Below are 27,434 nucleotides of genomic sequence, written 5' to 3' on the forward strand. Positions count from 1 at the left end.
AATAGAAGTATGTCAACTAATAGAAGTATGTCAACTAATAGAAGTATGTCAACTAATAGAAGTATGTCAACTAATAGAAGTATGTTAACTAATAAAAGTATGCCTACTAATAGAGGTATGTCTACTAATAGAAGGATGTCAATGGATGTCATAAATTTCCTTCTCTCGTTGTGTTTGCGTTTTAAATAATCAGCAATTTACAAACATACCAGGAATATCACAGACACATATAGCTTCTTTAGACCCCGTGCCACCAACCTAATTGTACTCTTATTATTATGCAGGGATCTATTCATATATACCATGAAGAGGTCATTATTAGCATAGGTATTGAACAGTAAACTTAATGTCTAACCCAACTTAAGATAAGCATGGTACACCTGGTATATTCAAAATCTGTCTGACAATTTCATCACCCGTGGTAACCTGCTGAGAGCTTCACTAATTCTTATATTTTTTCTTCTTGTTCTTTAAAAGCTGACTTCCTACCTTTAGGATATGCACTTCCTGTGTTGCTCTCCAACATGTTTTATCCTATTTGAGGTTGGCTTTGCAATTATTTTTAAAACCTTCATAATTAATTTTTTTGTGACTGTAACTTATTATATCGTTATACTCCAAATACCATTCCTATGTTGTTTAGATGAAGACAATTAGTTTATCTCATTACAAATGCTGTATATGTGAATCACGCGGTTCACGTATGTGTGCGTGCATGCATACGTGCGTGCGTGCGTGCCTGTGCGCGCAGTTCTATAAACCTGGAAGTGTCAACTCCATTCAGAGAGCTACATTATTCAATACTTCCTCTCATAAACATCATCTGTGAACTCGGGCAAAGATTTTGACTCAAGAATCCAAAGCACTGATGAAGAAAATGTGCAACAGATTTGACACCTCATCTACACATGCACGCTGCCGCTGGTCTATGTACTTTCAGCACAAAAGTGTCTATCCACTGAGTCATCAAGACTAATACAACTCAAGCAGCAATCATCTACATGTAGCTTAACCAACTATGGTTATAAGATTAAAAAAATTGTGAACCGGTAAGATTATAAACAAGCCGAACAGGAAAGTGAACGAAACCTGTGAAACGTATATAAACAAACAATGATTCATAATTTACTAACACAAAGCTCCAAGGATTAGTGTAATATAATTTAAGGTCAGCAGTATTATATATATAGAGAAAAATTATTCGACACAAGATTATATTCTCTATTAAATTTATTTTTGTATCAGTCCTTAACTCTTAACTCTTTGGTATCAGAATAATTTATCTATTTAAAATTTTCCTGTATTTTTTCTTAAAATTTTGTATTGTTTCATCATTTTACTATTCTTATCATTCCTCTTTCGCTTAACAAATTATAAATATTACATAATTGAACAACGTTCAAGTATTGATACAACGTGTCCCATTCCAATGGTAGATCCTGGCAACATAATGCTATATTTTGCTCAGCAGTCAGAACGTAGTATTTGGGTCAAGATAATTAAAATGGCGGCAAATTATGAGGTCAAAGGTCGTGTTAATAGGAATCACATGAATTAGTAATATGTGAACAACATGCAACAAATGCTTGAACTTGCATCACTTGCCCAGACGAGGGCTAAGGATGATGTGGTCTGCCCTAACTCTTATTTGCTATTGATTGGCCAAATTTAAACCGAAGATGCGCTACCTACTGCGCTATTGACGCACTTGGTATTACCAAACTTTGTTTACTTTGGTCGACTTAGTATGTTGGTCAGTCGACCAAAGTAAACGAAATCTTCGAAACACCCTACTACGAGGGGTGATCATAAAGTTCCCGGAATCGTTTTTGTAGTCAAATATAAGACCATGGGCAGTTGTTTTGATTGTACCATGCTTCTAGGCAGCATGGATTTTTCCCATAGCCAAAGTTTTACGCCTGTAAGAGCGCGCGCAGTGAAGTTATAGTAGGCAATGTCAAGGTCATTTTTATCGTTCGTCGGATTTTTCCAAAATGAATGATGTAGAAGAGCAACGCGTTCGTGTAAAGTTTTATGTTAAACTTAGAACATCCAGTGCTGAGACACTCCAAATCTTATGGACAGCTTATGGAGACTCTGCCCTTAAGAAAACAGCCTGTTATGAATGGCACAAAAGATTTAGAGAGGGAAGAACAAGTATTAAAGATGATAACCGCATGGGCAGACCGGCAACTTCAAGGACCACAACTGCCACAGACCTTGTGAGGCAGCAGGTGATAGGAGATAGGCGATTGACTATACATGAAAAATCAGCAGAAAGTGGGCTTTCTTATGGTACATGTCATATTATTCTCACTAAAGATTTAGACATGAGAAGGATCTCTGCAAAGATGGTACCCAAACTGCTCACTGACGACCAAAAAGAAAAAAGAGTTGGCTGTTGTATTGAACTAAAAGATGCTTTAGCACAAGATCCTGACTTTCTTTCAAAAGTTTTGACTGGGGATGAAAGATGGGTCTACGGATATGACCCAGAGACCAAATCACAAAGTTCTCAATGGAAATCCCCTGGCTCTTCCAGGCCTAAAAAGGCTAGAATGTCTCACTCAAATGTAAAAACGCTGCTGTTAACGTTTTTCGACATCAGAGGTGTGGTACACTCTGAATTTCTTCCACATAGTCAAACTGTGAATCACCATGTGTACAAAATCATTCTGATAAAACTTAGAGACAGTATAAGAAGGAAACGTCGAGATTTGTGGCTCTCAGGTGACTGGTACCTACACCATGACAATGCTCCGGCTCACACCTCATTGATGGTACGTCAGTATTTGGCAAAAAATGAGGTGTCTGTGCTTAACCATCCCTCTTATTCACCTGATTTAGCGCCATGTGACTTCTACCTATTCCCCAAAATCAAATTGACAATGAAAGGTGAAAGATTTGACGACATACCACCTATTCAAGAAAATGTGACGAGACAACTCCGATGCCTCACGGAAAGTGATTTCTAGCATTGCATGGATCAGTGGAAACACAAATGGAACAAGTGCATAGCAAGCTCAGGTGACTACTTTGAAGGGGACAGTTTAAATTAGGTAATTACGATTAACGGTTTTTGTGTACTGAGACAATACCTGGAACTTTACGATCGCTCCTCGTATTAGATTAATTAGCGAAATTAGGCTAGTAAATCAGTGCAAAAACTCTCATGGAAACTTGTGTGAAGTTTTTAGAGAGAAGACAACTTATATACAACAAAGTGTGTTTTACTGATGCTCAGACTTCATGGGAATAAAATCTTTTGCTAACAGTTTGCTCCTGTTTCAAACCTGTATTGCTCAACATAGAAGTAAAACATGGTAATGCAATGAATAAGATGCTATTGAAAAGACCAATAATCAGTTTTTCACCTGATGAGCATTGAAATAAAACTACTACCCCAAGTGAGGATTGAACTCACGACCTTCAGATTATGAGACTGATACACTACCTACTGCGCTATTGAGGCACTTGGTAAGTTAATAAAAGTCAACAAAATCTCTGGGAAATATGATTTATTAGATTAATTTAACCAATCAAGCTTGTAATTAAGTGCAAAAAGTCTCAAAGCAACTTTAAGTAAATTTTTTGAAGTCGGGGCAATTTGTATACCACAGAGTGTGCACCACAGATGCTCAACTTACAGGTATTCAAAGCTGCTTCAAACCGTTTTTTGCTGTTCCATACCAGAAGTTCTCGACATACTAGTGAAACATTATATGGTTGTACTTGAAAATCTATTGAAAAGACTAATAATCCGTTTTTCATCTGATGAAAAACCAATAAAACTTCTGTCCCAAGTGAGGATTGAACTCACAACCTTCAGATTATGAGACTGACGCGCTACCTACTGCACTATTGAGGCACTTGGTAAGATAATTGAAGTCAACGAATTCTCTGGGAAACAGGATTTATTAGATTAATTTAACCAATTATGCTAGTAGTTCAATGCAAAGTCTCAAAGCAAACTTAAGTAAAGTTTTTGAAGTCGGGGCAACTTGTATACCACAGAGTGTGCACTACAGATGCTCAGACTTACAGGTATTCAAAGGGGCTTCAAACAGGTTGTTCCTGTTATATACCTGTAGTTCTCGACATAGTAGTGAAAAATTATATGGTTGTACCTCAAAGTGTATTGAAAAAACCAATAATCAGTTTGTCATCTGATGTAACAGAAATAAAACTACTGCCTCAAGTGAGGATTGAACTCACAACCTTCAGATTATGAGACTGACGCACTACCTATTGCACTATTGAGGCACTTGGTAAGATAATTGAAGTCAACGAATTCTCTGGGAAATAGGATTTATTAGATTAATTTCCCCGATTATGCTAGTAATTCAGTGCAAAAAGTCTCAAAGCAAATTTAAGTAAAACTTTTGAATTCGGGGCAACTTGTATACCACTGAGTGTGCACTACAGATGCTCAGACTTACATGTATTCAAAGGCGCTTCAAACAGTTTGTTTCTGTTATAAACCTGTAGTTCTCGAAATACTAGTGAAACATTATATGGTTGTACCTCATATTCTATTGCAAAAACCAATAATCAGTTTTTCATCTGATATAACAGAAATAAAACTACTGCCCCAAGTGAGGATTGAACTCACGACCTTCAGATTATGAGACTGGCGCGCTACCTACTGCGCTATTGAGGCTCTTGGTAAGTTAATAAAAGTCAACAAAATCTCTGAGAAATATGATTTATTAGATTAATTTCCCCAATTACGTTAGTAATTCAGTGCAAAACGTCTGAAAGCAAATTTAAATAAAATTTATAAAGACGGGGCAATTTGTATACCACAAAGTGTGCACTACAGATGCTCAGACTTACAGGTGTTCAAAGGCGCTTCAAACAGTTTGTTTCTGTTATAAAGCTGTAGTTCTCAACATACTAGTGAAACATTATAAGGTTGTACCTCAAATTCTATTGCAAAAACCAATAATCAGAATTTCATCTGATGTAACAGAAATAAAACTACTGCCCCAAGTGAGGATTGAACTCACGACCTTCGGATTATGAGACTGACGCGCTACCTACTGCACTATTGAGGCACTTGGTAAGTTAATTAAAGTCAACAAGTTCTCTGGGAAATATGATTTACTAGATTAATTTAACCAATTGAGCTAGTAATTCAGTGCAAAAAGTCTCAAAGCAAGTTTAAGTGAAGTTTTTGATGTCGGGGCAATTTGTGTCCCACAGAGTGTGCACCACAGATGCTCAGACTTACAGGTATTCAAAGGCGCTTCAAACAGTTTGTTTCGGTCATAAACCTGTATTTCTCGACATAGTAGTGAAAAATTATATGGTTCTACTTCAAAGTGTATTGAAAAAACCAATAATCAGTTTTTCATCTGATGTAACAGAAATAAAACTACTGCCCCGAGTGAGGATTGAATTCACGACCTTCAGATTATGAGACTGACGCGCTACCTACTGCACTATTGAGGCACTTGGTAAGTTAATAAAAGTCAACAAAATCTCTGGGAAATAGGATTCATTAGATTAATTTAACCAATTATGCTAGTAATTCAGTGCAAAAAGTCTCAAAGCAAATTTAAATAAGATTTTAGAAATCGGGCATTTTATATACCACAGTGTATGCACTACAGATTCTCAGACTTACAGGTATTCAAAGGCGCTTCAAACAGTTTGTTTCGGTTATAAACCTGTAGTTCTCGACATACTAGTGAAAAATTACATGGTGGTACCTCAAAGTGTATTGAAAAAGACCAATATTCAGTTTTTCATCTGATGTAACAGAAATAAAACTACTGCCCCAAGTGAGGATTGAACTCACGACCTGCAGATTATGAGACTGATACACTACCTACTGCACTATTGAGGCACTTGGTAAGTTAATAAAAGTCAACAAATTCTCTGGGAAATAGGATTTATTAGATTAATTTAACCAATCAAGCTAGTAATTCAGTGCAAAAAGTCTCAAGGCAAATTTAAGTAAAACTTTTGAAATCGGGCATTTTGTATACCACTGAGTGTGCACTACACATGCTCAGACTTACGGGTATTCAAAGCTGCTTCAAACAGTTTGTTTCTGTTATAAACCTGTATTTCTCGACATACTAGTGCAACATTATATGGTTGTACCTCAAATTCTATTGCTAAAACCAATAATCAGTTTTTCATTTGTTATAACAGAAATAAAACTACTGCCCCAAGTGAGGATTGAACTCACGACCTTCAGATTATGAGACTGACGCACTACCTACTGCACTATTGAGGCACTTGGTAAGTTAATAAAAGTCAACAAAATCTCTGGGAAAAAGGATTTATTAGATTAATTTCCCCAATTAAGCTAGTAAATCAGTGCAAAAAGTCTAAACGCAAATATAAGAAAAGATTGTACAATTCGGGCATTTTATATACCACAGAGTATGCGGTACAGATGCTCAGACTTACAGGTATTCAAAGCTGCTTCAAACAGTTTGTTTCTGTTATAAACCTGTAGTTCTCGACATACTAGTGAAACTTTATATATGGTTGTACCTCATATTCTATGAAAAAGACCAATAATCAGATTTTCATCTGATGTAACAGAAATAAAACTATTACCCCAAGTGAGGATTGAACTCACGACCTTCAGATTATGAGACTGACGCGCTACCTACTGCGCTATTGAGGCACTTGGTAAGTTAATAAAAATCAACAAAATCTCTGGGAAATAGGATTCATTAGATTAATTTAACCAATTATGCTAGTAATTCAGTGCAAAAAGTCTCAAAGCAAATTTACGTAAAGTTTTTGATGTCGGGGCAACTTGTATACCACAGAGTGTGCACCACAGATGCTCAGACTTACAGGTATTCAAAGCTGCTTCAAACAGTTTGTTCCTGTTATAAACCTGTATTTCTCGACATACTAGTGCAACATTATATGGTTGTACCTCAAATTCTATTGCTAAAACCAATAATCAGTTTTTCATTTGTTATAACAGAAATAAAACTACTGCCCCAAGTGAGGATTGAACTCACGACCTTCAGATTATGAGACTGATACACTACCTACTGCGCTATTGAGGCACTTGGTAAGTTAATAAAAGTCAACGAATTCTCTGGGAAATATGATTTATTAGATTAATTTCCCCAATTATGCTAGTAATTCAGTGCAAAAAGTCTCAAAGCAAATTTAAGTAAAACTTTCGAAATCAGGCATTTTGTATACCACTGAGTGTGCACTACACCTGCTCAGACTTACAGGTATTCAAAAGCGCTTCAAACAGTTTGTTTCTGTTATAAACCTGTATTTCTCGACATACTAGTGCAACTTTATATGGTTGTACCTCAAATTCTATTGCAAAAACCAGTAATCAGTTTTTCATCTGGTGTAACAGAAATAAAACTACTGCCCCAAGTGAGGATTGAACTCACGACCTTCAGATCATGAGACTGACGCACTACCTACTGCGCTATTGAGGCACTTGGTAAGTTAATAAAAGTCAACAAAATCTCTGGGAATTAGGATTTATTAGATTAATTTAACCAATTATGCTAGTAATTCAGTGCAAAAAGTCTCAAAGCAAATTTAAGTAAAACTTTCGAAATCAGGCATTTTGTATACCACTGAGTGTGCACTACACCTGCTCAGACTTACAGGTATTCAAAAGCGCTTCAAACAGTTTGTTTCTGTTATAAACCTGTATTTCTCGACATACTAGTGCAACATTATATGGTTGTACCTCAAATTCTATTGCTAAAACCAATAATCAGTTTTTCATTTGTTATAACAGAAATAAAACTACTGCCCCAAGTGAGGATTGAACTCACGACCTTCAGATTATGAGACTGACGCACTACCTACTGCGCTATTGAGGCACTTGGTAGGTTAATAAAAGTCAACAAAATCTCTGGGAAAAAGGATTTATTAGATTAATTTCCCCAATTATGCTAGTAATTCAGTGCAAAAAGTCTCAAAGCAAATTTAAGTAAAACTTTCGAAATCAGGCATTTTGTATACCACTGAGTGTGCACTACACCTGCTCAGACTTACAGGTATTCAAAAGCGCTTCAAACAGTTTGTTTCTGTTATAAACCTGTATTTCTCGACATACTAGTGCAACATTATATGGTTGTACCTCAAATTCTATTGCTAAAACCAATAATCAGTTTTTCATCTGATATATCAGAAATAAAACTACTGCCCCAAGTGAGGATTGAACTCACGACCTTCAGATTATGAGACTGATACACTACCTACTGCGCTATTGAGGCACTTGGTAAGTTAATAAAAGTCAACAAAATCTCTTGGAAATAGGATTTATTAGATTAATTTAACCAATTATGCTAGTAATTCAGTGCAAAAAGTCTCAAGGCAAAGTTAAGTAAAACTTTCGAAATCGGGCATTTTGTATACCACTGAGTGTGCACTGCACATGCTCATACTTACAGGTATTCAAAAGCGTTTCAAACAGTTTGTTTCTTTTATAAACCTGTAGTTCTCGACATACTAGTGAAACTTTATATGGTTGTACCTCAAATTCTATTGCAAAAACCAGTAATCAGTTTTTCATCTGATGTAACAGAAATAAAACTACTGCCCCAAGTGAGGATTGAATTCACGACCTTCAGATTATGAGACTGATACACTACCTACTGCGCTATTGAGGCACTTGGTAAGTTAATAAAAGTCAACACAATCTCTTGGAAATAGGATTTATTAGATTAATTTAACCAATTATGCTAGTAATTCAGTGCAAAAAGTCTCAAAGAAAATTTAAGTTAAACCTTTGAAATCGGGCAACTTGTATACCACTGAGTGTGCACTACAGATGCTCAGACTTACAGGTATTCAAAGGCGCTTCAAAGAGTTTGTTTCTGTTATAAACCTGTAGTTCTCGACATACTAGTGAAACATTATATGGTTGTACCTCAAACTCTATTGCAAAAACCAACAATCAGATTTTCATCTGATATATCAGAAACAAAACTACTGCCCCAAGTGAGGATTGAACTCACGACCTTCAGATTATGAGACTGACGCGCTACCTACTGCGCTATTGAGGCACTTGGTAAGTTAATAAAAGTCAACACAATCTCTGGGAAATAGGATTTATTAGATTAATTTAACCAATTAACCTAGTAATTCAGTGCCAAAAGTCTCAACGCAAATATAAGAAAAGATTTTAGAATTCGGGCATTTTATATACCACAGAGTATGCGGTACAGATGCTCAGACTTACAGGTATTCAAAGCTGCATCAAACAGTTTGTTTCTTTTATAAACATGTAGTTCTCGACATACTAGTGAAAAATTACATGGTTGTACTTCATATTCTATGAAAAAGACCGATACTCAGTTTTTCATCTGTTATAACAGAAATAAAACTACTGCCCCAAGTGAGGATTGAACTCACGACCTTCAGATTATGAGACTGACGCGCTACCTACTGCACTATTGAGGCACTTGGTAAGTTAATAAAAGTCAACAAAGTCTCTGGGAAATAGGATTTATTAGATTAATTTAACCTATTAAGCTAGTAATTCAGTGCAAAACGTCTCAATGCAAATATAAGAAAAGATTTTAGAATTCGGGCATTTTATATACCACAGAGTATGCACCACAGATGCTCAGACTTACAGGTATTCAAAGCTGCTTCAAACAGTTTGTTTCTGTTATAAACCTGTAGTTCTCGACATACTAGTGAAACATTATATGGTTGTACCTCAATTTCTATTGCAAAAACCAATACTCGGTTTCTCATCTGTTATAACAGAAATAAAACTACTGCCCCAAGTGAGGATTGAACTCACGACCTTCAGATTATGAGACTGACACACTACCTACTGCACTATTGAGGCACTTAGTAAGTTAATAAAAGTCAACAAAGTCTCTGGGAAATAGGATTTATTAGATTAATTTAACCTATTAAGCTAGTAATTCAGTGCAAAACGTCTCAACGCAAATATAAGAAAAGATTTTAGAATTCGGGCATTTTATATACCACAGAGTATGCACTACAGATGCTCAGACTTACAGGTATTCAAAGCTGCTTCAAACAGTTTGTTTCTGTTATAAACCTGTAGTTCTCGACATACTAGTGAAACATTATATGGTTGTACCTAAAAGTGTATTGCAAAAACCAATTATCAGATTTTCATCTGATGTAACAGAAATAAAACTACTGCCCCAAGTGAGGATTGAACTCACGACCTTCAGATTATGAGACTGACGCGCTACCTACTGCGCTATTGAGGCACTTGGTAAGTTAATAAAAGTCAACAAAATCTCTGGAAATAGGATTTATTAGATTAATTTAACCAATCAAGCTAGTAGATCAGTGCAAAAAGTCTCAAAGCAAATTTAAGTAAAACTTTTGAAGTCGGGGCAACTTGTATACCACTGAGTGTGCACTACACATGCTCAGACTTACAGGTATTCAAAGGCGCTTCAAACAGTTTGTTTCTTTTATAAACCTGTAGTTCTCGACATACTAGTGAAACATTATATGGTTGTACCTCAAATTCTATTGGAAAAACCAATAATCAGTTTTTCATCTGATGTAATAGAAATAAAACTACTACCCCAAGTGAGGATTGAACTCACGACCTTCAGATCATGAGACTGACGCACTACCTACTGCGCTATTGAGGCACTTGGTAAGTTAATAAAAGTCAACAAAATCTCTGGAAATAGGATTTATTAGATTAATTTAACCAATCAAGCTAGTAGATCAGTGCAAAAAGTCTCAAAGCAAATTTAAGTAAAACTTTTGAAATCGGGCATTTTGTATACCACTGAGTGTGCACTACACATGCTCAGACTTACAGGTATTCAAAGGCGCTTCAAACAGTTTGTTTCTTTTATAAACCTGTAGTTCTCGACATACTAGTGAAACATTATATGGTTGTACCTCAAATTCTATTGGAAAAACCAATAATCAGTTTTTCATCTGATGTAACAGAAATAAAACTACTGCCCCAAGTGAGGATTGAACTCACGACCTTCAGATTATGAGACTGACGCGCTACCTACTGCGCTATTGAGGCACTTGGTAAGTTAATAAAAGTCAACAAAATCTCTGGGAAATAGGATTCATTAGATTAATTTAACCAATTATGCTAGTAATTAAGTGCAAAAAGTCTCAAAGCAAATTTAAGTAAAACTTTCGAAATCGGGCATTTTGTATACCACTGAGTGTGCACTACACATGCTCAGACTTACAGGTATTCAAAAGCGCTTCAAACAGTTTGTTTCTTTTATAAACCTGTAGTTCTCGACATACTAGTGAAACATTATATGGTTGTAACTCATATTCTATGAAAAAGACCAATAATCAGTTTTTCATCCAATAAAAACGAAATAAAACTACTACCCCAAGTGAGGATTGAACTCACGACCTTCAGATTATGAGACTGACGCACTACCTACTGCGCTTTTGAGGCACTTGGTAAGTTAATAAAAGTCAACAAATTCTCTGGGAAATAGGATTTATTAGATTAATTTCCCCAATTAAGCTAGTAATTCAGTGCAAAAAGTCTCAAAGCAAATTTACGTAAAGTTTTTGATGTCGGAGCAACTTGTATACCACAGAGTGTGCACCACAGATGCTCAGACTTACAGGTATTCAAAGCTGCTTCAAACAGTTTGTTTCTGTTATAAACCTGTATTTCTCGACATACTAGTGCAACATTATATGGTTGTACCTCAAATTCTATTGCTAAAACCAATAATCAGTTTTTCATCTGTTATATCAGAAATAAAACTACTGCCCCAAGTGAGGATTGAACTCACGACCTTCAGATTATGAGACCGACGCGCTACCTACTGCGCTATTGAGGCACTTGGTAAGTTAATAAAAGTCAACAAAATCTCTGGAAAACAGGATTTATTAGATTAATTTCCCCAATTATGCTAGTAATTCAGTGCAAAAAGTCTCAAAGCAAATTTAAGTAAAACTTTCGAAATCGGGCATTTTGTATACCACTGAGTGTGCACTGCACATGCTCATACTTACAGGTATTCAAAAGCGTTTCAAACAGTTTGTTTCTTTTATAAACCTGTAGTTCTCGACATACTAGTGAAACTTTATATGGTTGTACCTCAAATTCTATTGCAAAAACCAGTAATCAGTTTTTCATCTGATGTAACAGAAATAAAACTACTGCCCCAAGTGAGGATTGAATTCACGACCTTCAGATTATGAGACTGATACACTACCTACTGCGCTATTGAGGCACTTGGTAAGTTAATAAAAGTCAACAAATTCTCTTGGAAATATGATTTATTAGATTAATTTAACCAATTATGTTAGTAATTCAGTGCAAAAAGTCTCAAAGCAAATTTAAGTAAAACTTTCGAAATCGGGCATTTTGTATACCACTGAGTGTGCACTGCACATGCTCATACTTACAGGTATTCAAAAGCGTTTCAAACAGTTTGTTTCTTTTATAAACCTGTAGTTCTCGACATACTAGTGAAACTTTATATGGTTGTACCTCAAATTCTATTGCAAAAACCAGTAATCGGTTTTTCATCTGATGTAACAGAAATAAAACTACTGCCCCGAGTGAGGATTGAATTCACGACCTTCAGATTATGAGACTGATACACTACCTACTGCGCTATTGAGGCACTTGGTAAGTTAATAAAAGTCAACACAATCTCTTGGAAATAGGATTTATTACATTAATTTAACCAATTATGCTAGTAATTCAGTGCAAAAAGTCTCAAAGAAAATTTAAGTAAAACCTTTGAAATCGGGCAACTTGTATACCACTGAGTGTGCACTACAGATGCTCAGACTTACAGGTATTCAAAGGCGCTTCAAACAGTTTGTTTCTGTTATAAACCTGTAGTTCTCGACATACTAGTGAAACATTATATGGTTGTACCTCAAACTCTATTGCAAAAACCAACAATCAGATTTTCATCTGATGTAAAAGAAATAAAACTACTGCCCCAAGTGAGGATTGAACTTACGACCTTCAGATTATGAGACTGATACACTACCTACTGCGCTATTGAGGCACTTGGTAAGTTAATAAAAGTCAACAAATTCTCTTGGAAATAGGATTTATTAGATTATTTTAACCAATTATGCTAGTAATTCAGTGCAAAAAGTCTCAAAGCAAATTTAGGTAAAGTTTTTGAAGTCGGGGCAACTTGTGTCCCACAGAGTGTGCACCACAGACGCTCAGACTTACAGGTATTCAAAGCTGCTTCAAACAGTTTGTTCCTGCAACAAAGCTGTATTTCTCGACATACTAGTGAAACATTATATGGTTGTACCTCAAATTCTATTGCTAAAACCAATAATCAGTTTTTCATCTGATATAACAGAAATAAAACTACTGCCCCAAGTGAGGATTGAACTCACGACCTTCAGATTATGAGACTGACACACTACCTACTGCACTATTGAGGCACTTGGTAAGTTAATAAAAGTCAACAAAGTCTCTGGGAAATAGGATTTATTAGATTAATTTAACCTATTAAGCTAGTAATTCAGTGCAAAACGCCTCAACGCAAATATAAGAAAAGATTTTAGAATTCGGGCATTTTATATACCACAGAGTATGCACTACAGATGCTCAGACTTACATTTATTCAAAGGCGCTTCAAACAGTTTGTTTCTGTTATAAACCTGTTGTTCTCGACATACTAGTGAAACATTATATGGTTGTAACTCATATTCTATGAAAAAGATCGATAATCAGTTTTTCATCCAATAAAAACGAAATAAAACTACTACCCCAAGTGAGGATTGAACTCACGACCTTCAGATTATGAGACTGACGCACTACCTACTGCGCTTTTGAGGCACTTGGTAAGTTAATAAAAGTCAACAAATTCTCTGGGAAATAGGATTTATTAGATTAATTTCCCCAATTAAGCTAGTAATTCAGTGCAAAAAGTCTCAACGCAAATATAAGAAAAGCATGTACAATTCGGGCATTTTATATACCACAGAGTATGCGGTACAGATGCTCAGACTTACAGGTATTCAAAGCTGCTTCAAACAGTTTGTTTCTGTTATAAACCTGTAGTTCTCGACATACTAGTGAAACATTATATGGTTGTACCTAAAAGTGTATTGCAAAAACCAATTATCAGATTTTCATCTGATGTAACAGAAATAAAACTACTGCCCCAAGTGAGGATTGAACTCACGACCTTCAGATTATGAGACTGACGCACTACCTATTGCACCATTGAGGCACTTGGTAAGTTAATAAAAGTCAAAGAAATCTCTTGGAAATAGGATTTACTAAATTAATTTCCCCAATTATGCTAGTAATTCAGTGCAAAAAGTCTCAAAGCAAATTTAAGTAAAACTTTCGAAATCGGGCATTTTGTATACCACTGAGTGTGCACTGCACATGCTCATACTTACAGGTATTCAAAAGCGTTTCAAACAGTTTGTTTCTTTTATAAACCTGTAGTTCTCGACATACTAGTGAAACTTTATATGGTTGTACCTCAAATTCTATTGCAAAAACCAGTAATCAGTTTTTCATCTGATGTAACAGAAATAAAACTACTGCCCCAAGTGAGGATTGAATTCACGACCTTCAGATTATGAGACTGATACACTACCTACTGCGCTATTGAGGCACTTGGTAAGTTAATAAAAGTCAACAAATTCTCTTGGAAATATGATTTATTAGATTAATTTAACCAATTATGTTAGTAATTCAGTGCAAAAAGTCTCAAAGCAAATTTAAGTAAAACTTTCGAAATCGGGCATTTTGTATACCACTGAGTGTGCACTGCACATGCTCATACTTACAGGTATTCAAAAGCGTTTCAAACAGTTTGTTTCTTTTATAAACCTGTAGTTCTCGACATACTAGTGAAACTTTATATGGTTGTACCTCAAATTCTATTGCAAAAACCAGTAATCGGTTTTTCATCTGATGTAACAGAAATAAAACTACTGCCCCGAGTGAGGATTGAATTCATGACCTTCAGATTATGAGACTGATACACTACCTACTGCGCTATTGAGGCACTTGGTAAGTTAATAAAAGTCAACACAATCTCTTGGAAATAGGATTTATTACATTAATTTAACCAATTATGCTAGTAATTCAGTGCAAAAAGTCTCAAAGAAAATTTAAGTAAAACCTTTGAAATCGGGCAACTTGTATACCACTGAGTGTGCACTACAGATGCTCAGACTTACAGGTATTCAAAGGCGCTTCAAACAGTTTGTTTCTGTTATAAACCTGTAGTTCTCGACATACTAGTGAAACATTATATGGTTGTACCTCAAACTCTATTGCAAAAACCAACAATCAGATTTTCATCTGATGTAAAAGAAATAAAACTACTGCCCAAGTGAGGATTGAATTCACGACCTTCAGATTATGAGACTGATACACTACCTACTGCACTATTGAGGCACTTGGTAAGTTAATAAAAGTCAACACAATCTCTGGGAAACAGGATTTATTAGATTAATTTCCCCAATTAACCTAGTAATTCAGTGCCAAAAGTCTCAACGCAAATATAAGAAAAGATTTTAGAATTCGGGCATTTTATATACCACAGAGTATGCACCACAGATGCTCAGACTTACCGGTATTCAAAGCTGCATCAAACAGTTTGTTTCTTTTATAAACATGTAGTTCTCGACATACTAGTGAAAAATTACATGGTTGTACTTCATATTCTATGAAAAAGACCGATACTCAGTTTTTCATCTGTTATAACAGAAATAAAACTACTGCCCCAAGTGAGGATTGAACTCACGACCTTCAGATTATGAGACTGACGCACTACCTACTGCGCTATTGAGGCACTTGGTAAGTTAATAAAAGTCAACAAAATCTCTGGGAAATATGATTTATTAGATTAATTTAACCAATCAAGCTAGTAGTTCAGTGCAAAATGTCTCAAAGCAAATTTAGGTAAAGTTTTTGAAGTCGGGGCAACTTGTGTCCCACAGAGTGTGCACCACAGACGCTCAGACTTACAGGTATTCAAAGCTGCTTCAAACAGTTTGTTCCTGCAACAAAGCTGTATTTCTCGACATACTAGTGAAACATTATATGGTTGTACCTCAAATTCTATTGCTAAAACCAATAATCAGTTTTTCATCTGTTATAACAGAAATAAAACTACTGCCCCAAGTGGGGATTGAACTCACGACCTTCAGATTATGAGACTGACGCACTACCTACTGCGCTATTGAGGCACTTGGTAAGTTAATAAAAGTCAACAAATTCTCTTGGAAATAGGATTTATTAGATTATTTTAACCAATTATGCTAGTAATTCAGTGCAAAAAGTCTCAAAGCAAATTTAGGTAAAGTTTTTGAAGTCGGGGCAACTTGTGTCCCACAGAGTGTGCACCACAGACGCTCAGACTTACAGGTATTCAAAGCTGCTTCAAACAGTTTGTTCCTGCAACAAAGCTGTATTTCTCGACATACTAGTGAAACATTATATGGTTGTACCTCAAATTCTATTGCTAAAACCAATAATCAGTTTTTCATCTGATATAACAGAAATAAAACTACTGCCCCAAGTGAGGATTGAACTCACGACCTTCAGATTATGAGACTGACACGCTACCTACTGCACTATTGAGGCACTTGGTAAGTTAATAAAAGTCAACAAAGTCTCTGGGAAATAGGATTTATTAGAATAATTTAACCTATTAAGCTAGTAATTCAGTGCAAAACGTCTCAACGCAAATATAAGAAAAGATTTTAGAATTCGGGGATTTTATATACCACAGAGTATGCACTACAGATGCTCAGACTTACATTTATTCAAAGGCGCTTCAAACAGTTTGTTTCTGTTATAAACCTGTTGTTCTCGACATACTAGTGAAACATTATATGGTTGTAACTCATATTCTATGAAAAAGATCGATAATCAGTTTTTCATCCAATAAAAACGAAATAAAACTACTACCCCAAGTGAGGATTGAACTCACGACCTTCAGATTATGAGACTGACGCACTACCTACTGCGCTTTTGAGGCACTTGGTAAGTTAATAAAAGTCAACAAATTCTCTGGGAAATAGGATTTATTAGATTAATTTCCACAATTAAGCTAGTAATTCAGTGCAAAAAGTCTCAACGCAAATATAAGAAAAGCATGTACAATTCGGGCATTTTATATACCACAGAGTATGCGGTACAGATGCTCAGACTTACAGGTATTCAAAGCTGCTTCAAACAGTTTGTTTCTGTTATAAACCTGTAGTTCTCGACATACTAGTGAAACATTATATGGTTGTACCTAAAAGTGTATTGCAAAAACCAATTATCAGATTTTCATCTGATGTAACAGAAATAAAACTACTGCCCCAAGTGAGGATTGAACTCACGACCTTCAGATTATGAGACTGACGCACTACCTACTGCGCTATTGAGGCACTTGGTAAGTTAATAAAAGTCAACACAATCTCTGGGAAATATGATTTACTAGATTAATTTCCCCAATTATGCTAGTAATTCAGTGCCAAAAGTCTCAAAGCAAATTTAAGTAAAACTTTCGAAATCGGGCATTTTGTATACCACTGAGTGTGCACTACACATGCTCAGACTTACGGGTATTCAAAAGCGCTTCAAACAGTTTGTTTCTTTTATAAACCTGTAGTTCTCGACATACTAGTGAAACATTATATGGTTGTAACTCATATTCTATGAAAAAGACCAATAATCAGTTTTTCATCTGATATATCAGAAACAAAACTACTGCCCCAAGTGAGGATTGAACTCACGACCTTCAGATTATGAGACTGACGCGCTACCTACTGCGCTATTGAGGCACTTGGTAAGTTAATAAAAGTCAACAAAATCTCTGGGAAATAGGATTTACTAGATTAATTTCCCCAATTATGCTAGTAATTCAGTGCAAAAAGTCTCAAAGCAAATTTAAGTAAAACTTTTGAAGTCGGGGCAACTTGTATACCACTGAGTGTGCACTACACATGCTCAGACTTACAGGTATTCAAAGGCGCTTCAAACAGTTTGTTTCTTTTATAAACCTGTAGTTCTCGACATACTAGTGAAACATTATATGGTTGTACCTCAAATTCTATTGGAAAAACCAATAATCAGTTTTTCATCTGATGTAATAGAAATAAAACTACTGCCCCAAGTGAGGATTGAACTCACGACCTTCAGATTATGAAACTGACGCACTACCTACTGCGCTATTGAGGCACTTGGTAAGTTAATAAAAGTCAACACAATCTCTGGGAAATATGATTTATTAGATTAATTTAACCAATTATGCTAGTAATTCAGTGCAAAAAGTCTCAAAACAAATTTACGTAAAGTTTTTGATGTCGGGGCAACTTGTATACCACAGAGTGTGCACCACAGATGCTCAGACTTACAGGTATTCAAAGCTGCTTCAAACAGTTTGTTTCTGTTATAAACCTGTAGTTCTCGACATACCAGTGCAACATTATATGGTTGTACCTCAAATTCTATTGCTAAAACCAATAATCAGTTTTTCATTTGTTATAACAGAAATAAAACTACTGCCCCAAGTGAGGATTGAACTCACGACCTTCAGATTATGAGACTGACACGCTACCTACTGCACTATTGAGGCACTTGGTAAGTTAATAAAAGTCAACAAAGTCTCTGGGAAATAGGATTTATTAGATTAATTTAACCTATTAAGCTAGTAATTCAGTGCAAAACGTCTCAAGGCAAATTTAAGTAAAACTTTTGAAATCGGGCATTTTGTATACCACTGAGTGTGCACTACACATGCTCAGACTTACAGGCATTCAAAGCTGCATCAAACAGTTTGTTTCTTTTATAAACATGTAGTTCTCGACATACTAGTGCAACATTATATGGTTGTACCTCAAATTCTATTGCTAAAACCAATACTCGGTTTCTCATCTGATATATCAGAAACAAAACTACTGCCCCAAGTGAGGATTGAACTCACGACCTTCAGATTATGAGACTGACGCACTACCTACTGCACCATTGAGGCACTTGGTAAGTTAATAAAAGTCAACAAAATCTCTGGGAATTATGATTTATTAGATTAATTTAACCAATTAAGCTAGTAATTCAGTCCAAAACGTCTCAACGCAAATATAAGAAAAGATTTTAGAATTCGGGCATTTTATATACCACAGAGTATGCACTACAGATGCTCAGACTTACAGGTATTCAAAGCTGCTTCAAACAGTTTGTTTCTGTTATAAACCTGTAGTTCTCGACATACTAGTGAAACATTATATGGTTGTAACTCATATTCTATGAAAAAGACCAATAATCAGTTTTCCATCCAATAAAAACGAAATAAAACTACTACCCCAAGTGAGGATTGAACTCACGACCTTCAGATTATGAGACTGACGCACTACCTACTGCACCATTGAGGCACTTGGTAAGTTAATAAAAGTCAACACAATCTCTTGGAAATAGGATTTATTACATTAATTTAACCAATTATGCTAGTAATTCAGTGCAAAAAGTCTCAAAGAAAATTTACGTAAAGTTTTTGATGTCGGGGCAACTTGTATACCACAGAGTGTGCACCACAGATGCTCAGACTTACAGGTATTCAAAGCTGCTTCAAACAGTTTGTTTCTGTTATAAACCTGTATTTCTCGACATACTAGTGCAACATTATATGGTTGTACCTCAAATTCTATTGCTAAAACCAATAATCAGTTTTTCATCTATTATAACAGAAATAAAACTGCTGCCCCAAGTGAGGATTGAACTGACGACCTTCAGATTATGAGACTGACGCACTACCTACTGCGCTATTGAGGCACTTGGTAAGTTAATAAAAGTCAACAAATTCTCTTGGAAATAGGATTTATTAGATTATTTTAACCAATTATGCTAGTAATTCAGTGCAAAAAGTCTCAAAGCAAATTTAAGTAAAACTTTCGAAATCGGGCATTTTGTATACCACTGAGTGTGCACTGCACATGCTCAGACTTACGGGTATTCAAAGCTGCTTCAAACAGTTTGTTTCTTTTATAAACCTGTAGTTCTCGACATACTAGTGAAACTTTATATGGTTGTACCTCAAATTCTATTGCAAAAACCAGTAATCGGTTTTTCATCTGATGTAACAGAAATAAAACTACTGCCCCGAGTGAGGATTGAATTCACGACCTTCAGATTATGAGACTGATACACTACCTACTGCGCTATTGAGGCACTTGGTAAGTTAATAAAAGTCAACACAATCTCTTGGAAATAGGATTTATTACATTAATTTAACCAATTATGCTAGTAATTCAGTGCAAAAAGTCTCAAAGCAAATTTAAGTAAAACCTTTGAAATCGGGCAACTTGTATACCACTGAGTGTGCACTACAGATGCTCAGACTTACAGGTATTCAAAGGCGCTTCAAACAGTTTGTTTCTGTTATAAAACTGTAGTTCTCGACATACTAGTGAAACATTATATGGTTGTACCTCAAACTCTATTGCAAAAACCAACAATCAGATTTTCATCTGATATATCAGAAACAAAACTACTACCCCAAGTGAGGATTGAACTCACGACCTTCAGATTATGAGACTGACGCACTACCTACTGCACCATTGAGGCACTTGGTAAGTTAATAAAAGTCAACACAACCTCTTGGAAATAGGATTTATTACATTAATTTAACCAATTATGCTAGTAATTCAGTGCAAAAAGTCTCAAAGCAAATTTAAGTAAAACCTTTGAAATCGGGCAACTTGTATACCACTGAGTGTGCACTACAGATGCTCAGACTTACAGGTATTCAAAGGCGCTTCAAACAGTTTGTTTCTGTTATAAACCTGTAGTTCTCGACATACTAGTGAAACTTTATATGGTTGTACCTCAAATTCTATTGCAAAAACCAGTAATCGGTTTTTCATCTGATGTAACAGAAATAAAACTACTGCCCCAAGTGAGGATTGAACTCACGACCTTCAGATTATGAGATTGACGCGCTACCTACTGCACTATTGAGGCACTTGGTAAGTTAATTAAAGTCAACAAAGTCTCTGGGAAACAGGATTTATTAGATTAATTTAACCTATTAAGCTAGTAATTCAGTGCCAAAAGTCTCAACGCAAATATAAGAAAAGATTTTAGAATTCGGGCATTTTATATACCACAGAGTATGCACCACAGATGCTCAGACTTACAGGTATTCAAAGCTGCTTCAAACAGTTTGTTTCTGTTATAAACCTGTAGTTCTCGACATACTAGTGAAACATTATATGGTTGTACCTCAATTTCTATTGCAAAAACCAATACTCGGTTTCTCATCTGTTATAACAGAAATAAAACTACTGCCCCACGTGAGGATTGAACTCACGACCTTCAGATTATGAGACTGACACGCTACCTACTGCACTATTGAGGCACTTGGTAAGTTAATAAAAGTCAACAAAGTCTCTGGGAAATAGGATTTATTAGATTAATTTAACCTATTAAGCTAGTAATTCAGTGCAAAACGTCTCAACGCAAATATAAGAAAAGATTTCAGAATTCGGGCATTTTATATACCACAGAGTATGCACTACAGATGCTCAGACTTACAGGTATTTAAAGCTGCTTCAAACAGTTTGTTCCTGTTATAAACCTGTAGTTCTCGACATACTAGTGAAACATTATATGGTTGTACCTAAAAGTGTATTGCAAAAACCAATTATCAGTTTTTCATCTGATGTAACAGAAATAAAACTACTGCCCCAAGTGAGGATTGAACTCACGACCTTCAGATTATGAGACTGATACACTACCTACTGCGCTATTGAGGCACTTGGTAAGTTAATAAAAGTCAACAAAATCTCTGGGAAATAGGATTCATTAGATTAATTTAACCAATCAAGCTAGTAATTCAGTGCAAAAAGTCTCAAGGCAAAGTTAAATAAAACTTTTGAAGTCGGGGCAATTTGTATACCACAGAGTATGCACCACAGATGCTCAGACTTACATTTATTCAAAGGCGCTTCAAACAGTTTGTTTCTGTTATAAACCTGTTGTTCTCGACATACTAGTGAAACATTTCATGGTTGTACCTCGTATTCTATGAAAAAGACCAATAATCAGTTTTTAATCCAAAAAAAAAGAAATAAAACTACTACCCCAAGTGAGGATTGAACTCACGACCTTCAGATTATGAGACTGACGCGCTACCTACTGCGCTATTGAGGCACTTGGTAAGTTAATAAAAGTCAACAAAATCTCTGGGAAATAGGATTTATTAGATTAATTTAACCAATTATGCTAGTAATTCAGTGCAAAAAGTCTCAACGCAAATATAAGAAAAGCATGTACAATTCGGGCATTTTATATACCACAGAGTATGCGGTACAGATGCTCAGACTTACAGGTATTCAAAGCTGCTTCAAACAGTTTGTTTCTGTTATAAACCTGTAGTTCTCGACATACTAGTGAAACTTTATATATGGTTGTACCTCATATTCTATGAAAAAGACCAATAATCAGTTTTTCATCTGATGTAACAGAAATAAAACTACTACCCCAAGTGAGGATTGAACTCACGACCTTCAGATTATGAGACTGACGCACTACCTACTGCACTATTGAGGCACTTGGTAAGTTAATAAAAGTCAACAAATTCTCTGGGAAATATGATTTATTAGATTAATTTAACCAATTATGCTAGTAATTCAGTGCAAAAAGTCTCAAAGCAAATTTAAGTAAAACTTTTGAAGTCGGGGCAACTTGTATACCACTGAGTGTGCACTACACATGCTCAGACTTACAGGTATTCAAAGGCGCTTCAAACAGTTTGTTTCTTTTATAAACCTGTAGTTCTCGACATACTAGTGAAACTTTATATGGTTGTACCTCAAATTCTATTGCAAAAACCAGTAATCAGTTTTTCATCTGATGTAACAGAAATAAAACTACTGCCCAAGTGAGGATTGAATTCACGACCTTCAGATTATGAGATTGACGCGCTACCTACTGCACTATTGAGGCACTTGGTAGGTTAATAAAAGTCAACAAATTCTCTTGGAAATAGGATTTATTACATTAATTTAACCAATTATGCTAGTAATTCAGTGCAAAAAGTCTCAAAGCAAATTTAAATAAAACTTTCGAAATCGGGCATTTTGTATACCACTGAGTGTGCACTACAGATGCTCAGACTTACAGGTATTCAAAGCTGCTTCAAACAGTTTGTTTCTGTTATAAACCTGTATTTCTCGACATACTAGTGAAACATTATATGGTTGTACCTCAAATTCTATTGCTAAAATCAATAATCAGTTTTTCATTTGTTATACCAGAAATAAAACTACTGCCCCAAGTGAGGATTGAACTCACGACCTTCAGATTATGAGACTGACGCGCTACCTACTGCGCTATTGAGGCACTTGGTAGGTTAATAAAAGTCAACAAAATCTCTTGGAAATAGGATTTATTACATTAATTTAACCAATTATGCTAGTAATTCAGTGCAAAAAGTCTCAAAGCAAATTTAAGTAAAACTTTCGAAATCGGGCATTTTGTATACCACTGAGTGTGCACTGCACATGCTCAGACTTACGGGTATTCAAAGCTGCTTCAAACAGTTTGTTTCTTTTATAAACCTGTAGTTCTCGACATACTAGTGAAACTTTATATGGTTGTACCTCAAATTCTATTGCAAAAACCAGTAATCGGTTTTTCATCTGATGTAACAGAAATAAAACTACTGCCCCGAGTGAGGATTGAATTCACGACCTTCAGATTATGAGACTGATACACTACCTACTGCGCTATTGAGGCACTTGGTAAGTTAATAAAAGTCAACACAATCTCTTGGAAATAGGATTTATTACATTAATTTAACCAATTATGCTAGTAATTCAGTGCAAAAAGTCTCAAAGCAAATTTAAGTAAAACCTTTGAAATCGGGCAACTTGTATACCACTGAGTGTGCACTACAGATGCTCAGACTTACAGGTATTCAAAGGCGCTTCAAACAGTTTGTTTCTGTTATAAACCTGTAGTTCTCGACATACTAGTGAAACATTATATGGTTGTACCTCAAACTCTATTGCAAAAACCAACAATCAGATTTTCATCTGATATATCAGAAACAAAACTACTACCCCAAGTGAGGATTGAACTCACGACCTTCAGATTATGAGACTGACGCACTACCTACTGCACCATTGAGGCACTTGGTAAGTTAATAAAAGTCAACACAACCTCTTGGAAATAGGATTTATTACATTAATTTAACCAATTATGCTAGTAATTCAGTGCAAAAAGTCTCAAAGAAAATTTACGTAAAGTTTTTGATGTCGGGGCAACTTGTATACCACAGAGTGTGCACCACAGATGCTCAGACTTACAGGTATTCAAAGCTGCTTCAAACAGTTTGTTTCTGTTATAAACCTGTATTTCTCGACATACTAGTGCAACATTATATGGTTGTACCTCAAATTCTATTGCTAAAACCAATAATCAGTTTTTCATCTGTTATAACAGAAATAAAACTGCTGCCCCAAGTGAGGATTGAACTGACGACCTTCAGATTATGAGACTGACGCACTACCTACTGCACTATTGAGGCACTTGGTAAGTTAATAAAAGTCAACAAATTCTCTTGGAAATAGGATTTATTAGATTATTTTAACCAATTATGCTAGTAATTCAGTGCAAAAAGTCTCAAAGCAAATTTAAGTAAAACTTTCGAAATCGGGCATTTTGTATACCACTGAGTGTGCACTGCACATGCTCAGACTTACGGGTATTCAAAGCTGCTTCAAACAGTTTGTTTCTTTTATAAACCTGTAGTTCTCGACATACTAGTGAAACTTTATATGGTTGTACCTCAAATTCTATTGCAAAAACCAGTAATCGGTTTTTCATCTGATGTAACAGAAATAAAACTACTGCCCCAAGTGAGGATTGAACTCACGACCTTCAGATTATGAGATTGACGCGCTACCTACTGCACTATTGAGGCACTTGGTAAGTTAATTAAAGTCAACAAAGTCTCTGGGAAACAGGATTTATTAGATTAATTTAACCTATTAAGCTAGTAATTCAGTGCCAAAAGTCTCAACGCAAATATAAGAAAAGATTTTAGAATTCGGGCATTTTATATACCACAGAGTATGCACCACAGATGCTCAGACTTACAGGTATTCAAAGCTGCTTCAAACAGTTTGTTTCTGTTATAAACCTGTAGTTCTCGACATACTAGTGAAACATTATATGGTTGTACCTCAATTTCTATTGCAAAAACCAATACTCGGTTTCTCATCTGTTATAACAGAAATAAAACTACTGCCCCAAGTGAGGATTGAACTCACGACCTTCAGATTATGAGACTGACACGCTACCTACTGCACTATTGAGGCACTTGGTAAGTTAATAAAAGTCAACAAAGTCTCTGGGAAATAGGATTTATTAGATTAATTTAACCTATTAAGCTAGTAATTCAGTGCAAAACGTCTCAACGCAAATATAAGAAAAGATTTTAGAATTCGGGCATTTTATATACCGCAGAGTATGCACTACAGATGCTCAGACTTACAGGTATTCAAAGCTGCTTCAAACAGTTTGTTTCTGTTATAAACCTGTAGTTCTCGACATACTAGTGAAACATTATATGGTTGTACCTAAAAGTGTATTGCAAAAACCAATTATCAGTTTTTCATCTGATGTAACAGAAATAAAACTACTGCCCCAAGTGAGGATTGAACTCACGACCTTCAGATTATGAGACTGATACACTACCTACTGCGCTATTGAGGCACTTGGTAAGTTAATAAAAGTCAACAAAATCTCTGGGAAATAGGATTCATTAGATTAATTTAACCAATCAAGCTAGTAATTCAGTGCAAAAAGTCTCAAGGCAAAGTTAAATAAAACTTTTGAAGTCGGGGCAATTTGTATACCACAGAGTATGCACCACAGATGCTCAGACTTACATTTATTCAAAGGCGCTTCAAACAGTTTGTTTCTGTTATAAACCTGTTGTTCTCGACATACTAGTGAAACATTTCATGGTTGTACCTCGTATTCTATGAAAAAGACCAATAATCAGTTTTTAATCCAAAAAAAAAGAAATAAAACTACTACCCCAAGTGAAGATTGAACTGACGACCTTCAGATTATGAGACTGACACGCTACCTACTGCGCTATTGAGGCACTAGGTAAGTTAATAAAAGTCAACCAAATCTCTGGGAAATAGGATTTATCAGATTAATTTAACCAATTAGGCTAGTAATTCAGTGCAAAAAGTCTCAACGCAAATATAAGAAAAGCATGTACAATTCGGGCATTTTATATACCACAGAGTATGCGGTACAGATGCTCAGACTTACAGGTATTCAAAGCTGCTTCAAACAGTTTGTTTCTGTTATAAACCTGTAGTTCTCGACATACTAGTGAAACTTTATATATGGTTGTACCTCATATTCTATGAAAAAGACCAATAATCAGTTTTTCATCTGATGTAACAGAAATAAAACTACTACCCCAAGTGAGGATTGAACTCACGACCTTCAGATTATGAGACTGACGCACTACCTACTGCACTATTGAGGCACTTGGTAAGTTAATAAAAGTCAACAAATTCTCTGGGAAATATGATTTATTAGATTAATTTAACCAATTATGCTAGTAATTCAGTGCAAAAAGTCTCAAAGCAAATTTAAGTAAAACTTTTGAAGTCGGGGCAACTTGTATACCACTGAGTGTGCACTACACATGCTCAGACTTACAGGTATTCAAAGGCGCTTCAAACAGTTTGTTTCTTTTATAAACCTGTAGTTCTCGACATACTAGTGAAACTTTATATGGTTGTACCTCAAATTCTATTGCAAAAACCAGTAATCAGTTTTTCATCTGATGTAACAGAAATAAAACTACTGCCCCAAGTGAGGATTGAACTCACGACCTTCAGATTATGAGACTGACGCGCTACCTACTGCGCTATTGAGGCACTTGGTAGGTTAATAAAAGTCAACAAAATCTCTGGGAAATAAGATTTATTAGATTAATTTAACCAATCAAGCTAGTAATTCAGTGCAAAATGTCTCAAAGCAAATTTAGGTAAAGTTTTTGAAGTCGGGGCAACTTGTGTCCCACAGAGTGTGCACCACAGACGCTCAGACTTACAGGTATTCAAAGCTGCTTCAAACAGTTTGTTCCTGCAACAAAGCTGTATTTTTCGACATACTAGTGAAACATTATATGGTTGTACCTCAAATTCTATCGCTAAAACCAATAATCAGTTTTTCATCTGATATATCAGAAACAAAACTACTGCCCAAGTGAGGATTGAACTCACGACCTTCAGATTATGAGACTGACACGCTACCTACTGCGCTATTGAGGCACTTGGTAAGTTAATAAAAGTCAACAAATTCTCTGGGAAATAGGATTTATTAGATTAATTTCCCCAATTAAGCTAGTAGTTCAGTGCAAAACGTCTCAACGCAAATATAAGAAAAGATTTTAGAATTCGGGCATTTTATATACCACAGAGTATGCACTACAGATGCT

The 27,434-nt window shown here is 35.6% G+C and overlaps 2 protein-coding genes and 32 non-coding genes across 34 annotated transcripts in view; 1 reads left to right on the forward strand and 33 right to left on the reverse strand.

The window, feature by feature from the left end:
* The first annotated feature begins 1,994 nt into the window (after nt 1-1,994).
* Nucleotides 1,995-2,975, forward strand: LOC137388080 (protein GVQW3-like). The gene has a single exon (XM_068074594.1). It carries the CDS (start codon nt 1,995-1,997, stop codon nt 2,973-2,975), a length of 981 nt encoding a protein of 326 aa, XP_067930695.1.
* Nucleotides 2,976-3,795: 820 nt separating this feature from the next.
* Nucleotides 3,796-3,868, reverse strand: Trnam-cau (transfer RNA methionine (anticodon CAU)). Its single transcript has one exon. It is a non-coding gene; the product is annotated as a tRNA-Met (tRNA).
* A 719-nt stretch (nt 3,869-4,587) lies between these two features.
* Nucleotides 4,588-4,660, reverse strand: Trnam-cau (transfer RNA methionine (anticodon CAU)). Its single transcript has one exon. It is a non-coding gene; the product is annotated as a tRNA-Met (tRNA).
* Nucleotides 4,661-4,984: 324 nt separating this feature from the next.
* Nucleotides 4,985-5,057, reverse strand: Trnam-cau (transfer RNA methionine (anticodon CAU)). The gene has a single exon. It is a non-coding gene; the product is annotated as a tRNA-Met (tRNA).
* A 717-nt stretch (nt 5,058-5,774) lies between these two features.
* LOC137388081 (uncharacterized) overlaps nt 5,775-27,434 on the reverse strand; it is a 105,293-nt gene continuing 83,633 nt past the window's right edge. The window contains exon 4 of the mRNA XM_068074595.1: nt 5,775-5,806. Coding sequence (XP_067930696.1) covers nt 5,775-5,806 — 32 coding nt within the window. The remainder of the gene's footprint in view (nt 5,807-27,434) is intronic.
* On the reverse strand, nt 6,175-6,247 carry Trnam-cau (transfer RNA methionine (anticodon CAU)). The gene has a single exon. It is a non-coding gene; the product is annotated as a tRNA-Met (tRNA).
* Trnam-cau (transfer RNA methionine (anticodon CAU)) lies at nt 6,574-6,646 on the reverse strand. Its single transcript has one exon. It is a non-coding gene; the product is annotated as a tRNA-Met (tRNA).
* Trnam-cau (transfer RNA methionine (anticodon CAU)) lies at nt 6,971-7,043 on the reverse strand. Its single transcript has one exon. It is a non-coding gene; the product is annotated as a tRNA-Met (tRNA).
* Trnam-cau (transfer RNA methionine (anticodon CAU)) lies at nt 7,367-7,439 on the reverse strand. The gene has a single exon. It is a non-coding gene; the product is annotated as a tRNA-Met (tRNA).
* Trnam-cau (transfer RNA methionine (anticodon CAU)) lies at nt 7,763-7,835 on the reverse strand. Its single transcript has one exon. It is a non-coding gene; the product is annotated as a tRNA-Met (tRNA).
* Trnam-cau (transfer RNA methionine (anticodon CAU)) lies at nt 8,159-8,231 on the reverse strand. The gene has a single exon. It is a non-coding gene; the product is annotated as a tRNA-Met (tRNA).
* Nucleotides 8,951-9,023, reverse strand: Trnam-cau (transfer RNA methionine (anticodon CAU)). The gene has a single exon. It is a non-coding gene; the product is annotated as a tRNA-Met (tRNA).
* Nucleotides 9,348-9,420, reverse strand: Trnam-cau (transfer RNA methionine (anticodon CAU)). Its single transcript has one exon. It is a non-coding gene; the product is annotated as a tRNA-Met (tRNA).
* Trnam-cau (transfer RNA methionine (anticodon CAU)) lies at nt 10,142-10,214 on the reverse strand. Its single transcript has one exon. It is a non-coding gene; the product is annotated as a tRNA-Met (tRNA).
* Trnam-cau (transfer RNA methionine (anticodon CAU)) lies at nt 10,538-10,610 on the reverse strand. The gene has a single exon. It is a non-coding gene; the product is annotated as a tRNA-Met (tRNA).
* Nucleotides 10,933-11,005, reverse strand: Trnam-cau (transfer RNA methionine (anticodon CAU)). Its single transcript has one exon. It is a non-coding gene; the product is annotated as a tRNA-Met (tRNA).
* Nucleotides 11,726-11,798, reverse strand: Trnam-cau (transfer RNA methionine (anticodon CAU)). The gene has a single exon. It is a non-coding gene; the product is annotated as a tRNA-Met (tRNA).
* Trnam-cau (transfer RNA methionine (anticodon CAU)) lies at nt 15,689-15,761 on the reverse strand. Its single transcript has one exon. It is a non-coding gene; the product is annotated as a tRNA-Met (tRNA).
* Nucleotides 16,086-16,158, reverse strand: Trnam-cau (transfer RNA methionine (anticodon CAU)). Its single transcript has one exon. It is a non-coding gene; the product is annotated as a tRNA-Met (tRNA).
* Nucleotides 16,483-16,555, reverse strand: Trnam-cau (transfer RNA methionine (anticodon CAU)). Its single transcript has one exon. It is a non-coding gene; the product is annotated as a tRNA-Met (tRNA).
* Nucleotides 17,277-17,349, reverse strand: Trnam-cau (transfer RNA methionine (anticodon CAU)). The gene has a single exon. It is a non-coding gene; the product is annotated as a tRNA-Met (tRNA).
* On the reverse strand, nt 17,673-17,745 carry Trnam-cau (transfer RNA methionine (anticodon CAU)). Its single transcript has one exon. It is a non-coding gene; the product is annotated as a tRNA-Met (tRNA).
* Nucleotides 18,070-18,142, reverse strand: Trnam-cau (transfer RNA methionine (anticodon CAU)). Its single transcript has one exon. It is a non-coding gene; the product is annotated as a tRNA-Met (tRNA).
* Trnam-cau (transfer RNA methionine (anticodon CAU)) lies at nt 18,467-18,539 on the reverse strand. The gene has a single exon. It is a non-coding gene; the product is annotated as a tRNA-Met (tRNA).
* Trnam-cau (transfer RNA methionine (anticodon CAU)) lies at nt 18,863-18,935 on the reverse strand. The gene has a single exon. It is a non-coding gene; the product is annotated as a tRNA-Met (tRNA).
* Nucleotides 20,845-20,917, reverse strand: Trnam-cau (transfer RNA methionine (anticodon CAU)). The gene has a single exon. It is a non-coding gene; the product is annotated as a tRNA-Met (tRNA).
* Nucleotides 21,639-21,711, reverse strand: Trnam-cau (transfer RNA methionine (anticodon CAU)). Its single transcript has one exon. It is a non-coding gene; the product is annotated as a tRNA-Met (tRNA).
* Trnam-cau (transfer RNA methionine (anticodon CAU)) lies at nt 22,036-22,108 on the reverse strand. The gene has a single exon. It is a non-coding gene; the product is annotated as a tRNA-Met (tRNA).
* Trnam-cau (transfer RNA methionine (anticodon CAU)) lies at nt 23,227-23,299 on the reverse strand. The gene has a single exon. It is a non-coding gene; the product is annotated as a tRNA-Met (tRNA).
* Trnam-cau (transfer RNA methionine (anticodon CAU)) lies at nt 24,812-24,884 on the reverse strand. Its single transcript has one exon. It is a non-coding gene; the product is annotated as a tRNA-Met (tRNA).
* Nucleotides 25,209-25,281, reverse strand: Trnam-cau (transfer RNA methionine (anticodon CAU)). Its single transcript has one exon. It is a non-coding gene; the product is annotated as a tRNA-Met (tRNA).
* Trnam-cau (transfer RNA methionine (anticodon CAU)) lies at nt 25,606-25,678 on the reverse strand. Its single transcript has one exon. It is a non-coding gene; the product is annotated as a tRNA-Met (tRNA).
* Nucleotides 26,799-26,871, reverse strand: Trnam-cau (transfer RNA methionine (anticodon CAU)). The gene has a single exon. It is a non-coding gene; the product is annotated as a tRNA-Met (tRNA).
* Trnam-cau (transfer RNA methionine (anticodon CAU)) lies at nt 27,195-27,268 on the reverse strand. The gene has a single exon. It is a non-coding gene; the product is annotated as a tRNA-Met (tRNA).

This window comes from Watersipora subatra, chromosome 2 (genome assembly GCF_963576615.1).
Source record: "Watersipora subatra chromosome 2, tzWatSuba1.1, whole genome shotgun sequence".
Classification (NCBI taxonomy): domain Eukaryota; kingdom Metazoa; phylum Bryozoa; class Gymnolaemata; order Cheilostomatida; family Watersiporidae; genus Watersipora; species Watersipora subatra.